The sequence below is a fragment of the Lasiodiplodia theobromae genome, assembly GCF_012971845.1.
Source record: "Lasiodiplodia theobromae strain AM2As chromosome Unknown scaffold_8, whole genome shotgun sequence".
Taxonomy (NCBI): domain Eukaryota; kingdom Fungi; phylum Ascomycota; class Dothideomycetes; order Botryosphaeriales; family Botryosphaeriaceae; genus Lasiodiplodia; species Lasiodiplodia theobromae.
The window spans coordinates 618,515-634,134 of NW_023336574.1; the positions used below are offsets into that span (position 1 = coordinate 618,515).

At 57.3% G+C, this 15,620-nt stretch overlaps 3 protein-coding genes across 3 annotated transcripts; 2 read left to right on the forward strand and 1 right to left on the reverse strand.

Moving 5' to 3' along the window:
- Positions 1–1,331: 1,331 nt before the first annotated feature.
- On the reverse strand, positions 1,332–2,721 carry LTHEOB_3200 (Anthranilate phosphoribosyltransferase; the record flags this gene model as incomplete). Its single annotated transcript, XM_035512098.1, has 2 exons — positions 1,332–2,312; positions 2,389–2,721. The coding sequence occupies 2 exons, from the start codon at positions 2,719–2,721 to the stop codon at positions 1,332–1,334; spliced, it is 1,314 nt and encodes a 437-aa protein (XP_035363093.1).
- Positions 2,722–2,979: 258 nt separating this feature from the next.
- On the forward strand, positions 2,980–5,923 carry LTHEOB_3201 (CCAAT-box-binding transcription factor; the record flags this gene model as incomplete). Its single annotated transcript, XM_035512099.1, has 2 exons — positions 2,980–3,126; positions 3,179–5,923. The coding sequence occupies 2 exons, from the start codon at positions 2,980–2,982 to the stop codon at positions 5,921–5,923; spliced, it is 2,892 nt and encodes a 963-aa protein (XP_035363094.1).
- Positions 5,924–6,999: 1,076 nt separating this feature from the next.
- On the forward strand, positions 7,000–9,674 carry LTHEOB_3202 (Glyoxylate reductase; the record flags this gene model as incomplete). The annotated part of the gene is made up of 5 exons (XM_035512100.1): positions 7,000–7,268; positions 7,441–7,655; positions 7,819–8,222; positions 8,818–9,057; positions 9,573–9,674. 5 exons carry the CDS (start codon positions 7,000–7,002, stop codon positions 9,672–9,674), a joined length of 1,230 nt encoding a protein of 409 aa, XP_035363095.1.
- Between the last annotated feature and the right edge of the window lie 5,946 nt (positions 9,675–15,620).

Below are 15,620 nucleotides of genomic sequence, written 5' to 3' on the forward strand. Positions count from 1 at the left end.
GCCTACAGCCCAAGGCCTGTCTGAAGCCCCGAGGCTTCCCCCCGTCGCTCCGTTGGCGCCCAGTGCCAACCCTCCCATATTGACCCCGCCTAGCAAGAAAGCTCCAGAGAGCTCGCAGGCTGAGCAAAATGTACAAGCCGCTCCCTCGGCGGCTGTTGCGCAAGCTGCGTCTGTTTCGGCGCCTGTTGGCCCAGCGGGCTCGGGTAGCGGCCCTAAGCCTTCGAATGGCCAGTGAATGCGCTGAAGACGGTTGCTCAAAATAGTGTTTCTTTTTCAGGATAGATATCATGGCGCATGAAGCCATTCGGGTGACGATGGTATGAAGGGGTGGTACTCTGTCTTTTGCTGTTTTTTGATCCACAAAAGGCAAGGGGTCAAGCAATGAATAAATCTATGCTTTGAACATCAGGTCGTCAAGGCCAGTATCTTTTGTTTTGGCGCGCAAAATGGCTTTGGGTCGGATTCTAGGCGATAGATGCGGTTTGCGCGGTTATAATTCGTTTTTCCCTATTGGGTAGATGCGGATTGCTATGTGTGGGGAAGGCCTCTCTGTAATGCGTAGTGGCGAATGCCGGATACCATTGTTTTGATCGAAGAGATGATGGCTAGTTGGATTTCTAAGTCTGGGGTGGAATTTTGCTTCTCCGTGCATTAAGCAAGTCGGTTGATGGGCAGGTTTTTGGGTTACACTCTTCCCTTTTCACTTCGGAATTATGTCCGTTTCGAGAAGCTCTTGTCGAACGCCCTGGGCTAGATTGCATCGCACACTCAGAGCGACGATGTGGTTGGGATCGGTAATGGTTGAATTAATATAAGCTTAAATAAACAACAAGAAAGGGAAGGGTATGAGAAGACTTGAAGGACATGCCAGCAGTAGTGACAGTTGCGAGCGATAGTGATTTCTTATTGATGAAGGACATCCATAGGGGAGTTGTGTCCCAATAGCGTGGTATTAGCCTAATATGGTCTCTACTCAAGCCCTGATTTTGCCTAAATCTTTTCGTGTAAATCATCTCCTGTAAGTAAGTGAATAGCATGCTGAGACTTGAACGGAACAAGTACATCTCAGCTAACATGACCCCGCGGTGATTCTTTGACATTTCACTGTAAGCGTCATGTAGGCACCGCACCTCAATGAATCACCTATAAGATGTGCGCGAAACATTCGAATATTTGCAGGCTGCAGCAGCCGGTCACTTCCGGAATGGCGCCCGGTGAATCCCATTACATTCTACAAGCGCTCGTAGCCTTCCAACACGTCAAAACATGGGGATACCGAAAAGTTGAAATGACTCTTTCACAGTTCTCTACCGTCGAGCACAAACCCCTCTCTACGCCTTGACCCTGTTCGTGACCTCGACGAAAGCCTCCCACTGCTTCAGCGCCTCGCCGCTCTCGATAGCCCAGCGCGCTCTCCTGACGCCCTCCTTCCAGCGGCAGCCGCCAGGGCCGCGTTCAGTAATGACCTTGCCGTCGTCGCCGGGGCCCATGTTGCTCTCGTCGGCCTCGCAGATTCCGCTGACGACGAACAGGGCAGCCGTGTTGATAAGGACGAAGTGCAGGATGGGGTCATCAGGCGGCAGCTCGTTGCGGAGCAGCTTCATGAGGATCTCGGCGTTCTCGTGGGCCTCCTTGCCGGGGTTGACCTCGGACAGGGCGTGGCGGGGCAGGCCGAAGTGCTCGGGCGCGACCTCGAAGTGGTCGATGTCGACGAGCGAGCGGGGCGGGGCGTCCTCGTCGTCCGACGTCGTATAGTCCTCGTCAGCCTCGTCCTTGGGGCCGCGGAAGTCCGGGTTGGGGCGCTCCTTGAGCATCCAGCAGTTGCTGGGCCCCGCGCAGCTCAGCTCGTCCAGGTCCTCGTTGCCGCAGATGACGAGAGCCTTGCGCGCGCCGGCCAGCTTGAGCACTTCGGCGAAGACGGGCCCCACGTCGCGGCGGGCGACGCCGATGACGCGCGCCTCGATCAGCGCCTCGACCGGGTTGGTCAAGGGCCCGAGCAGGTTGAAGATTGTGCGCCAGCCCAACTCCTTGCGGATGGGCGCGACGTATTTCATGGCCGGGTGGAAGATGGGCGCGAAGAGGAAGGCGTAGTTGGTGCTGGCGTAGATCTCCTCGAGCGTCGCGGGCGTGACGGCGCTGATGACGGGAGCGCGCGGCTGCGTGCTGTCGAGCAGGTCGGCGGAGCCCGACTTGGAGGTTGACGAGCGGTTGCCATGCTTGCTCAGGCGGAGCAGCGACGAGGCCAGAATGGACGAGGTGGTGCTGACGTTGTACGTGTTGTGCGAGTCGCCGCCGGTTCCTACGATGTCGCACTGCAACGAGTCAATGGGGGGTTTCTCGTCGCAATTGAAGCTGAACTGCAAGCAGTAGCAATTGGGCATACCATACCAGCCCACCACGGTAGTTTCCCTCCTTCCGCAGGTTCTTCTTTAGAACCTCACGCAGGGCTTTCTTATCGACCTGGGCGGCGGCGTCGCGCATTGCGCCGGCACACTTGAACAAGACATCGGCTTTCCGGTCGTACTCCTTGAAATGCAAAGCAGTCAAGAGGGCGCCAGTCTGCACGGGAGAAAGGCTGTTGGTGAAGATGTGCGAAATGGCCAGAGCAATCTCGTTGGCGGTGATTGGCGGGGCATCGGGAATTGGCAGGTCGGGCCAGAGCCGCTTAAGCAGCGGAGTGATGGAAATTTTGCCCTCCTGAGCCATGGCTGTCTGGGGCATTTTCAAGCGAGTGAGAGAAGGGCAATTGAGTCGTGAAGAGGGGAGCTCTGGGAGTCGCGAATAATATGACTGTTCGGAACTGCGCGCTTCTGGCGGGGCGGCAAGCGGAGACGCGGACCCATGGGTCGCGATGACCCCTGCAACTGCCGATCGCCGACGTCTTGGCGCGAGTTTTTTCGAGAAACCCGTCGTCGCGACTTTCGACCGCGCGCGTTGTCGGGACCCGAGAGGTCCAGCTGCAAAAATCCATATCTCGCCATGGGAAAGAAGCGGACTGCTTCCGAATCGCGCCACGGCGCCGAAAAGCCCTTCCAGAAGCACGAAAAGGGCCAAAATCAGTCCAAAGACAACCACCATGGCGGCCGCGGCTCCAAGTCTGCGCCGTCCGGCCAGAAGAGCTCTCTGGTAAGCATTGCTACCTTCCTAAGTACTTGTCCCTGCTGACGTATATGCACAGACTTTCCAGCCTCGCCCCGACTGGCATGCCGCTGAGCTTCCCGCCATTTCGATTCCAGACGAGTTCGTCCCTGCGCCTCGCTATGTTCTCGACGATGTCTACCAGTATGCCGAGTCCCTCCTCGAGTCTGAGAACAAGACATACGCCGACAGCAACATGTCTGCCGACTCGTCGCATAAGTTCTTGTCCACCATCATGGCTTCGGGTACTTTGGAGGATAAAGTTTCGGCCTTAACGCTGTTGATTCAGGAATCGCCGCTGCACACCATGAAGGCCTTTGAGAATTTGTTAGGACTGGCTAGGAAGAAGAGCAGGAACCAAGCACTTCTCGCGCTGGGCGCGCTCAAGGATTTGCTAGGCCAGGGTGTGGTGCTGCCGCCTGATAGGAAGTTGCGCTCCTTCGTCAAGCAACCCGCTGTGCTTGCTGGGTTCTCTGGAGCCAACGCAAACTGGAAGAAGGGACAGCGCTTGCCTCCTGGAATTGAGAATGTCCACTTGATTTCCTGGGCGTATGAGGATTGGCTCAAGCGCACTTACTTCGAGATGCTAAGGATTCTCGAGGGCTGGTGCAACGATGAGGTCGAATACTCGAGGAGTCGCGCCATCACCTTCGTCTACGAGCTGCTGAAGGAGAAGCCTGAGCAGGAGGAAAACTTGTTGAGGCTGCTCATCAACAAGCTGGGAGACAACGAGAAGAAGATCGCTTCTCGTGCCTCGTACCTTCTCCTCCAGCTTCAGAACTCGCACCCGGTTATGAAGGGTATCATCATTGGCGCCATCGAATCCGAGTGCCTTTTCCGCCCGAACCAAAGCCCCCACGCCAAGTACTACGCCATCATCACTCTGAACCAGACAATTTTGAGCGCGAAGGAGCCAGAGGTTGCGAATAAGCTGCTGGAAATCTACTTTGCGCTCTTCTTGAGTCTGCTGAAGAAGGGACCCAAGTCGGAAGCGAAGGACGATAAGAAGGCGCAGGGAGGTGGTGGTCAGGCCGGCAAGAAGGCAAAACAGAAGGCCAAGGCAAAGGAGAAGGAGCAGGAAAAGGCTGCAAATGCGGAATCAGAGCTGAACGAAAAGCTCATCGCCGGTGTCTTGACCGGTGTAAACCGTGCCTTCCCCTACGCCAAGACCGACGATGTTGCTTTCGAGAAGCAGCTCGACACCGTCTTCCGCGTCACCCACTCCTCAAACTTCAACACCGCTATCCAAGCCTTGCTGTTGATTCAGCAAATCTCGGCCACTAAGCACTACTCGACCGACAGGTTCTACCGGACGCTATACGAATCACTACTGGATCCCCGCCTCCTGCACTCCTCGAAACAAGTCATGTACCTTAACCTCCTGTACAGATCATTGAAGGCCGACGTCAGCATCAAGCGCGTCAAGGCTTTCGTCAAGCGTTTGCTGCAGGTCATCACTCTCCACGAGCCGCCCTTCGTCTGCGGTGTGCTCTACCTAATCTACGAACTCACCAAAACGTTCCCCAGCATCAAGACGATGCTCGAGACACCCGAGCTCGACGACGACGACGAAGAAGAGCACTTCGTCGACGCTCCCGAAGAAGCCGACGACACCACCGCCGCCGCCGCCGCCGCCGCCGCCCCCGAACCCAAGCCCTCGACCACCACCACCGGCCCGCGCTATGACGGCCGCAAGCGCGACCCGGACCACGCGCACGCCGACCTCAGCTGCCTGTGGGACCTGACGCCGCTGCGCCTGCACTTCCACCCCAGCGTGTCGCTCTTCGCGTCACGGCTGCTGTACGGCGCCACCGACATGCCGCCCAAGCCCGACCCGACGCTGCACACGCTCATGCACTTCCTCGACCGCTTCGCGTACCGCAACGCGCGCCAGAAAGGTACCGCGGCAGGCGGCGCTACAAAGGGTGTCTCCATCATGCAGCCGATGGCGGGCAGCGCGACCAAGGCAGACCTGCTCGTCCGCGCGGGCGGCGACGCGGCGAAGTTGGAGGCCCCGCTCAACTCGGAGGCGTTTTGGCGGAAGAAGGTCGAGGATGTGGCCGCGGATGAGGTGTTCTTCCACCAGTACTTTGAGAAGAGCGGTGTTGCGGCGCAGAAGAAGGGGAGGAGGCAGGGAAGGAAGGCCGCGGAGGAGGATGATGAGGAGGGTGCTGGAAGTGATGCCGAGGAACAGGAGATTTGGAAGGCGTTGGTCGGGAGTAGGCCGGATGTGGCGGGTCCGGATGAGGAGGATGATGAGGATTTGGAGGAGTTGGATGAGTTGATGGATGATGATGATGAGAGCGATGGGGAGGACGAGGATGGTGGTGTCGTCATTGCTGATGCGCCGGATGATGATGAGGAGGACGAGGAGGAAGATGATGACGAGGAGATGGTCGATGCGAAGGTGGAGACGAAGAAGGAGAAGAAGAAGTCGAAGGCGAAGGATGAGGTCGAGGAGGATGAGGGCAGCGATGCTGGCTTCGACTTTGATGATGGCGATGAGGGCGCTTTCATCGGTAGCGACGAGGAACTGGAGCTGCCGAGCGATTTCGACTGGGAGGACGCAGAGGATGATGAGGAAGAGGTGCAAGAAGAGAAGCCAAAGAAGGGTAAGAAGGGCAAGAAGGGTGAGAAGAAGGCGGCGGCAGTGGAGGAAGAAGCGGGCGAGGAAGAGGACAAGGACAAGAGAGGGAAGAAGAGGAGGAAGCTCAAGCACTTGCCTACCTTCGCGAGCGTGGAGGACTACGCCAAGTTGCTGGGTGATGATAGCGATGGGTATTAGAGAGGAAGCATTTATGATAAAGCCCGGGGTTCTGCAAAATCAAAAAAGGGAATTATGGGATCTGTGTGCGCTATGGAGGCGGCGTTTGCTTTAGACATTATTATTCATATTCTATTTTTGGTCGCGGATGTGAATAGCAAGGGAGCTGCTCAGCTCTGTTCAAAGGGTTCTTGTTCGGATACCTGTTGTAGGTAGACTTGAGAAGAGCATTGTCATCTTGTTGTTGAGATATCTCCATTCACGATTCCTTCTAGAGATCTGTTGAGCATGCCGACTATATTGCAACTACGTATTCTATGAAAGGCAGGGAAGCCTCCACTTTACAATGCTGTCATATAGAAATGGTGGCATTGGAGTTGAAAAGTATGGTCTATGGCTAGTGTGTAACGTGGGCAGGAATATGAGTCACTTGATAAGCTTCCCAACGGCACGAAGTGTGTGAGATAGCAACGGATGGCTAAAGATTGACAGTTGGTGGATGCAAGATAGCCATTGGCAAGTGTGTTCTTGATGTGGTCAAGGATGGTGAGGGAGAGATAGCGAAGGGAGTCGAGGTTGGGTTAAATTAGGCGTACGAGGCTGCAGGATACGTATACCGCATTGGGACAGCGATTGGCTGGGGTCTCGGTGGACGTCGGCGGTAATGGAGAGGGAGCGGAGCGGGGTTGGCAGGTCTTCTGCCGCGACAAGGCGAGGGTTGGGCCGGTTGCGGGCGGCGGGAAGCGATGGACGAGTTGGGGGTGGAGTTGGGCGGGAAAATCAGCGGTGGAGGACGAGGCCGGGTTCGCAATGCCGTTTCGGGGAGAATATTGACGATATCGTCATCGTCGGCCGGCGGGCGCGTGGGGAGCGGACAGGCATAAAAGGCAACGCGTCGTCCGCCTGTCGCTGCTCGATCGTCGTCCTAACGTCTCCCATCTCCATCGTCCTCCCCTCGTCCGAAATCGCAAGTGCAAGCCGGCGGCAGAAAGCAGGCCGAAGAGACGGAAGATTGTGACATCGGCGGGCTTTGCAGCGACCCGATCTCGCGCCGAGCGGCAAAGTGTGGGGCTCGACCTTCAACCGCGGGGTGCCAAATGACAACAGTTTCGCCGCTTAATATCTCTGCTGCTATTCGCTCGACCCGTCAGCTCAAGACTCCATTGTTCCTCGTCCGCTGCGCGCACTACTCGGCCGTCAGCTGTCCTACTTCCACCGTCCGCCCCTCTGTATCACGGACGAGCGGCTCGCGCATTTCCGTCGCGTCTATCCGGCCCAAATTCTTCCACTCTACTCCGTCCAACTTCTTCGCAGCAGCGCCGAAAATGGGCAAGCCTAAGGCTCTCCTGCTGGGCGAGATTGACCAGTGAGTTTTGGCCCCAAGTCCGCAGCGGGCCTCGAGCCAGCAGGGAGCGAGTACCCTGCACGTCACCCGCATGAACCTGCAGCATCTTGCGTCCGCCGCTAGGCGTGCCTGCATGATAGTCCGGCCCCTGCTTTGGTTTATAATTGAACCGACGACGCTGACCGGAATTTAGCGCCAAGGCGACTTGGGAAGGTCTCTCGGACATTGCCGAGCTGGTGCGGCCCACGGCGAAGAACCGCGCCGAGTTTATCGAGGAGTGCAAGGCCGGCAAGCTCGATGGCGTCGTGGCCGCCTACAGGACCTTTGGCAGCGTTGCCATCACCGGTCTGGTCGACGAGGAGCTCGTGAACGCACTGCCCGAGAGCTTGAAGTTCCTGGCTCACAACGGTAAGTTTTGATCTGTGCATTTTGTCAGCTATCTCCAGGATTTTTCACGCTGCATTTCCCGGAGGCGGCAGAGCCATCTGATTCTTGCCTATGTCCTGGTTCATGGGCCTAAACAGCAGTATCTGCTTGCAATTGTCTCAGCGCAGGGCTGACAGCTATCAAGGTGCCGGCTACGACCAGGTCGATGTCCACGCATGCAAGGCCCGCGGTATCCGCGTCTCCAACGTGCCGTCGATCCCTGACGACGCAACTGCCGATGTCAACATGTTCCTGATCCTGGGTGCTCTGCGCGGCTTCAACACGTCGATGCTGGCCCTGCGCGCTGGTCAGTGGCGTGGCAACCCCCCGCCCCCGCTCGGTCACGATCCTGAGGGCAAGGTCCTCGGTATTCTGGGAATGGGTGGTATCGGCCGCAACCTGAAGAAGAAGGCTGAAGTCTTTGGCATGTCTGTCATCTATCACAACCGCCGCAAGCTCAGTGATGAGCAGTCCGGTGGTGCCGAGTACGTGAGCTTCGACGAACTTCTCGCGAGGAGCGATGTTCTGAGCTTGAATCTGCCTCTCAACGTAAGTCTGAATTCCCTATCGCTCGCCAGTCCACACCCGCTGCACTCGCCGAACTCACCTTCGTCCCGTTGCCCCTTTCTCCTGGATCGTCCGCCTCCCTTCTCTCTGTTTTGCCGCTCGCTCGCTTCTTGGCCCTTCTCGCTCGCTTGCCGTTTTCGGTTATCTCACCAAAACGCCCTCGTCCCGGCAAGCGTGATTTGGAGAAGGATATCCGAGACTTCTCCCTTCCTTCCAGGCCCTCCACCGTTCCCCTGACACTTCCCTGTTCTCCCGCGATTCCAGAACACTTGCCGTCACATCTGCACACTGTCACACCCTCCCGATCATCCCCGAAATGTGCAATCTGCCGCCACTTACTCACACAACATCCTTCCCCGTCCCCATCCCACGCCCAGCGCTACACAGCCACAGGAGGAGATTGCGCTGTCTCTCGCCTCGCTCGAGAGTGCCGTCACACGCCCAAATATACTCCCATCACAAACACCCTCCCCCTTCCCATGTCCAAATATATATGTCAAATTTTCCGGAATGCTCCGGCAACGGGCAAGAGAAAAGAGCCTCTCTCATTAACACATTATTTTAAAAATATTATTAGAAAAACACACGCCACATCATCTCGGCGCCGCAATTCGCCAAGATGAAGAAGGGCGTCATCATCGTCAACACGGCACGAGGGGCCGTCATGGACGAGGACGCGCTGGTGAGGGCGCTCGAGAGCGGCCATGTCGCATCCGCGGGCCTGGACGTCTACGAGGAGGAGCCCAAGGTGCACCCGGGCCTCGTCGCGAACCCGCACGTCATGCTCGTGCCGCACATGGGGACGTGGACCGTCGAGGTACGTTATAAACTTTCCTCGAGCTTCTGATATACCCCAACTCCCTTTTTTACTTCCTACCGATCTGCGCTTTTCTCGAATATTGCTTTTTCTTCTGGAACGATGTGGGTGGGTTGGTCCTCTGTGGGGAGTTTCACTGCCCTGAGGAGGGCGCGAGCGCCTCGCCCGTTGGGAAGCGGGGGCGAACGAACTTCGAGACGAGGCTGCTCCTAACGGTCGCGTATCGTCGTTGTTGTTTCGTGCGTAGCGAAAGGGGGGGCATAGTTGCTCCTTCTAATGCTTCGCTCGCTCTCGCTCGGCTTGTCTCGCTCGTTCGCATCCCCCTCCCCTTTGGCGAGCGAGCGAGAAAGGAGAGAGACCGTCGAGACGGAGTCGCCGAATGACCGACCCCCCACCTTCTAGAAGGAAAGAGGGATCAACCCTACCCACGTGTTCGAATGTTCTTGACGATCTTTGTTTGCGGATGGTACGGATTTGCTGACGATCTCATTACTTTTTTCCACGGCGGCACACAGACCCAAACGAAGATGGAAGAATGGACGATCGGGAACGTGCGCGCCGCGATCGAGAAGGGCAGGGTCAACAGCATCGTGCCCGAGCAGGAGGACATGCAGTAGAGGAAAGAAAAATCGCGTTTGGTTGCGATCCAAAAGAAAGGGGTGGGGGAAGACAAGATCCGAGACACGTTGGATAGATCGAGGGGGAGGGGGGTTCGAGAAACCCTATTCCGCTATGCTGTGCATCTCTCGGAGACGGAAACCGGGGACGGACGGAGAGTGTTCCTGGCCGAAGGGTCCTCTGGCTGGCGCGAGCGTTCGAGATTTCCGCCCTTCTTTTTCTTCTTTTCGCCCTTTTTGTTTTCTAGAAGAGAAGGAAAATGGGATAGAGCTTTAGAAGATTACGACACAGAAAGAACAGACATTATTCCCACAGAACCTTCTGTTGATCTTTGTTGTGGAATCATTTTCCTGGCTTCTTCGTGATATTCCTCTGCCCGTCCCTATTTCCTTTGTTGTTGCTCTGTGTGGGTGAGCAGGTGACGCATGGTGGATTTAATGTCGATTTACGCTCCGCACGGCCGGTCATTCCGATATCTCATCCGCACCCGCGCGCACACGCACACAACGGCTCATATCTCGCCGGTTGCCGTTTTCTCATGCCCTTTCTTCTGCTTGGACCCTTTCCTCTGACGAGAGCGAGAGCGAGAGTAGAGCCGCCATCATCTGGCCAAAGTTCCACACCTTCGTTCCCCTCCTCCACCTTACCCCTCTCTCTATGCCCAACACACACACACGAGCACAGCCCAGCTCATCCCCCTCAATCACGCAATCACCGCTGGTCACTCCTATTCAATCTGCGTGTACCGTTCCCAGCCCAATGGAAAATTGCGAGCGAGCGAACGCTTCCATTCCACTCGGCTTACCGCAGTTACCGCGCGCGAAGAAGAACGGGGACAGCGACGACGACGGCATACGCGGGTCAGGGACCTACATCTGGCACCTCCCGACATTTGCCAGTCTCTCTCTCGACTGTGCCGCACTTAACCTCACATCACACTAACAGAAGTTACGTCACGAAACCCTGTTCGTTCTAGGCCCTGCTTCCCTTATTTCATTGGGAAAAAAGCCAATCTACTGTGTGTGTGTGTGTGATATCTGCCCAACATCGGGACATGACGTGCAGCAGGCGGCGCAAAAATGAGATTACCAAATCAAACGTCAGCACCAACGGGCTGCGGGCGGCTGCAGATGGTGGCTGGGTAAGTGGTTGGTAAAAGTTGGGTGGTGGGTGGTGGTGGTGGTGGTGGTGGTGGCCAAAACGGCCCTTACGCCGCAATTAGCGCGAGCGGGCGCGAGTACGGGCAAGGAAAAGAACCCCGGTATTTACAGAGTCGAGGAATTAGGTACCCGTACCGGACCCGCGGAGGCGCTAAGATGTGGGCATGACGGGCATGCGCGCGCTATGGACAAGCGAGAGCGAGCGAGCGAGAGGCAGAGAGAATCAAAAGGCGAATGGGTGGGCAGATGAGGGGAAGGAAATTGCGAAATAAGTCATGATATGAACCAAGGGAATGGGTTTGGGAACGAAGAGCCAGGGTAAGATGGGTATTGTAATGGGCAGGGCAGGGCATAGCATGACAGCACACGTCGGGGCAAGGGAAACAAAGGTCAATACAAATGACTGTTGTATTGCCATTTTGTTCGTGGTGGTGGTGTGGGCCCCACGGGGCCTCTTACCAATTATATCCTTCGCAATATCATGCCCACACAAGGCAATAATGCCATTGCCCTGGTCGTTACCAACACTCTGTATGTACTCCACTGCTGCGTACCTCTACGTCCTTCATCTTTCTTCCTTCCGTCTCCCCCGCTTAGCACGTGGATCGGGGCTCCACCCGTGTCAATGAAATTTGCTGTGTAGGACATGGGGTAGCGTGTGTAAGGTGCTGCATGACATTGATGTACGTGTATATACCTATATGTTAATGAGGCACGCGCGCACGCGCGCGCGTGCACGTGTGTGTGTGGAGAACATGCTTTTTCCGCGTCGTCGTCGTTTGGCGAGAAAAGAATTCCAATAACGGGCCGCTTCCGATACTTAATTTGGGGAGGATGGGAAAGAGCATCGTGGGACAGGCCCGAAAAGTGGTCAGAGTGTGCAACGGTCTGTTTTTTTATTGGGTTGCCTTAACCGCAAATCAACAAACACAAACAAAAACAACAAAGAAAATACGAAGGTAAAAAGAATTCTTATGACCTCATCGTGCAGTGGAAATACATGGAGATGTAGGATAGAAGATAGACATGGGAAAGACACGTCTCAATCAAAGCTTCGAAGGGTTAAATTGCGCCCCGTGTTGGACGATCGAAGCGCGGGTGCGGCGGGAAATGTACACCAATTCACATTGGCGCCCAGACTTACCATCATATTCTACATACCCACCGACATGAATGGCCTACGCGTGCGCGTCGTCGTGCCTTTCGTTGTTGCCTGCACGTCGCAAAACGGAAGGCGTTGCCGCCGGTGGCAGTGCTCACCGGCGAAGTTCTAGGTTCCAATGGAAGCCGTAGATTACAAGGCTGTCGAAAATCAATTCCACAAAGGTGACATGGTACTGGGGACTTGGGGAAGCGGCAAGTAAAAGAAGTGCCCGTGTGCCCCGTGGTGAGTGGCGGGCGCGGCGCGTGCCGGCGCCGTTCGGTGACCGAGCACTCTCGTTTGCTGCGCGACATATTGCAATATATGGCCCTCTTCGGCCCAAGACGAACTTTTTGCCACGCGATGATTGCCGACCGGGAGCTGCCGCTCGTACAAAATTTGAATTGGCTTGGTCAAGCGAGAGGTAGAAAATAGAAAAGAAGGGTGGCAGAAATTCTAAAGAAGGGTCAAGAAGGAGGACCAACATCACAAAACAACAAGGCGTGTGTGTGTCGTATCGGCGGTATGCCTCCGATACAAGACAGAAAGCGGTCAGGGCGGCACGTGGCCCCCGGTGCGACCGTATGTTAGCCAACGAGAAAAGGAACTCACCTGTATGGCTCTGATTGTCGTCCCGCATGAATGTAGTGACGAGAAAGAGCACATCATGTGCTCATCCAATCTCCTTTCCCTTCTGTTCGCTCCCCATTGTGTCCTCCAGGGCCCAGTCTTCTCGCTCGCTCGCTCAACTCCTTCGCCGTCTCCGAAGAGACCACCGCGCGAACTGAGATTGCACGGAGCGCGCTCCGCAGAAAGAGGTGAAAATCAAAGGGCACCGAACAGTAATGTAACGGAGAAACGGCCGTGTTTCGGGGAAATCGGAAGGATGGCTTTGGCCTGAGGAGGAGGTTGGGTTATGATTACCAGTCCACCTTGGGCAAATCCAGCCGTTCTTTTTTTTGCCCTGACGTCCTGCTTTCGCGCCCGCCGGCCCCGCGCGGCGCGCCAACGGGTGTCCGTCGGCTCGTTCCCTTCCCTCGGGCTCTCCGGCGTCCGGCGAGACGGAGGTCCAGACACGTTGCTCCTCGCCGCTCATACCATCGACGGAGGGCTTTCGCTGTCCGGGCTTTTGGACCGATAGCGGGGGCTGTGCAGGAGCTATTCAGGAAGTGGCATGCCATGTCAGGCTGTAAGCGCGTGAACTCAGGCTGTGTACGACCGCTTTCCTGGGAATATCCGTGGACTGTGGGTGGCCGGTCTGGCGGCAGCCGCTTTCCGTCCCCTTGGTAGGCTAACGACCGTGGTGGAAGCCCGAGAGGCCAGGACTCGAGTCAAGGCAAAAGGGTGCAGTCGTGGCTGAACTTGTCCAGGCTGTGGCCGCTGACAGCCAGCTTGACAAATCGATAGGCACGATTTCCTTGTGCACAGAAGCCACCAGCTGTATTAAGGATCAAGGATTGTTGCCCTTTTGGGGAATCGACTCAGCCGTGAAGTATGATCCGGACCGACTACCGGCCCTACCGCCGACCACAGCGATTCAAGCTTCGTATGATCTGCAGGCTGTCTCATTCGCGGCCCCCTTCGACCCGTGCTGAGCTACTGCATGTGCCGACGTGAGCGTCCCACGCGTGTCGCGTGGCATCCAAGACGCCTGGAGGGAGTTGAAAACTGAAGGATAAATTTAGACGGTGAAATTTGGCGTACGCGTACGAGATGGGACAAGCGGACCTGAATCAATAAAAACTAATGAGTATGATGCAAATGACATTTCGCTTGATGCCAAGGAATAAACGTCCCGTGGTCGCGGGTGCGCCTGAACGGCCCCAGGTATCGATTCTTTCTCACGTGTCAGAGGTGGCTCGTTTTCGGCTTCGCCTGCGGTCCGTGGGAGCGAGCTTGCCAGGTGGTGGGCAGCAGAGGCCGCCAACGGCGTGGCCTCATGGTGTCCCCCCGGCTCGTCGAACCCTCAGGCGCAAGGCCGCACCCTGCGAGTGGAATCCGTCAATCTCTTCGCCAATAGTTGCACAGCTTCACGTGCAACAACCCCCTGCCCTAGTCAGCAAATCTTCACGCTCTTGGACTTCTCCACACAGGCGGGTGCGCCGAGGCGACGGACGAGTCGCAGGGAGGTCTGTGACCCCCACGTAGAACCTATCCAGGGTTCGCCGGGATTGGGTCGGTGGTTGGTGGAAAACGGGGCGGAGGCTTGGGAGCGCGTTCGTGCGTTGGTGTTGCTGCGCCCTCCTCTGCGAATGGCACGGCGGCTCGGTGCAGCCGGTGTGCTGGAACGGCTCTACAGGCCCACATGGAGGTTTGGGACAAGTCATATACAGCGCTCCCGGATGCGTGAGTGGTGGTGACGGAGGGATCGCCAGTCCAAGCGGCGGGGCGCGGTCTGTGGGCGCTGTATCAGGTTCTCAACCTCACCCCTCGCCCCTCCAGCTGCCCCTCCCTGGGAGGCACGGGCAGCCAGAAAGTCATTGAGCAGCAGCGCAGAACTCCCGCGGAGAGTCCGGCCGGGCGGAGCTGACGTCTACCATCGGCGCGCACGGCTGCCACGGCATGCCAATCCCGCCTCTACGCGCCTGCACGCATGGCGGCCGCGGGAAGGATGGGCGGACGACCGGCGGAGTGGGTGGAGAGGCTGGCGGTGCCATTGGGCTGGCGGGAGGGCAGCGTCGTCGCACGGCTCGATCCCCACGGGCTGGATTCGCAAGCCGTTGGCCAAATGCGGGTGACTGAGCATTAGGGAGAGGGTATTGTCAGCGTATTGGGCAGGGGTGGAGTCAGCCGTCTGGCAGGCTGGGCCACTTAGCCGACAGCAAGATCTCGGCTGGCGCAGACAGTGAACGCTCGCTAGAACTGGTGCTCTCCTTCTCGAAGGCCAGGCTGCCAGGTCTGCCCCTGAAGCGGTGATCGAGATCGCCCGGCTGGTCCTTGTAATAATCCCGCCGCGAACTTGACCGGTTTGCCCGGGCGTGGTGTGCGGCGCGGCGCTTGGGGTCCGTTCCTGGAAGTTGGCAAGACGAATTCCAGCTGATAGCAAGACTCCACTACGCGCGTATGTGCGCTTTTGCTGAAACTGGCTGGCGGGGCGGCGGCCATGCAGGGCAGTGATGGCCCAGAGTCAGCGCACACCGGTGTGGAGTGGAGGAGCGCAGCGTGCGGATAATAGCAGCCGTCTGTTAAAGCAAGCGGCCCTAGCGCCTGGTGGATTGCACCGGTGGGTGGTGCCCGGGCGCCGTTGACATGGCTTCGTGCAGCGCCGGCAGATGTGTCAAGAGAAACAGGAGAGCCACGAGGCGGTTCCTTGCGGATTGCCGTGGGCGCCGATGTTCCCCGAACGTGCGCGCGGGCGATCTATACAACCATGCAGGCAACAATTAACGTCCGTAAGCTTCACCACGCCGGATGAGGTATTTACGGCGCCGCAGGGACCACGCCAGACTGACTGGACGTCGCCGCCGCCGTCGCCAAGCTCCAGCGGGCGTTCCGCCACCAGCAGTAGCAGTGCCTCGCTCGGAGAAGCGCGACGTCCAGCGGAGGGGATGGCGCGGTGGGTCGCGGGCGCAGGCGATTTCTGTCTTCTGGAAGACACCCTGGGTCAGATCGCCGCTCGCGGCTATACATGGCAGTACGACCGG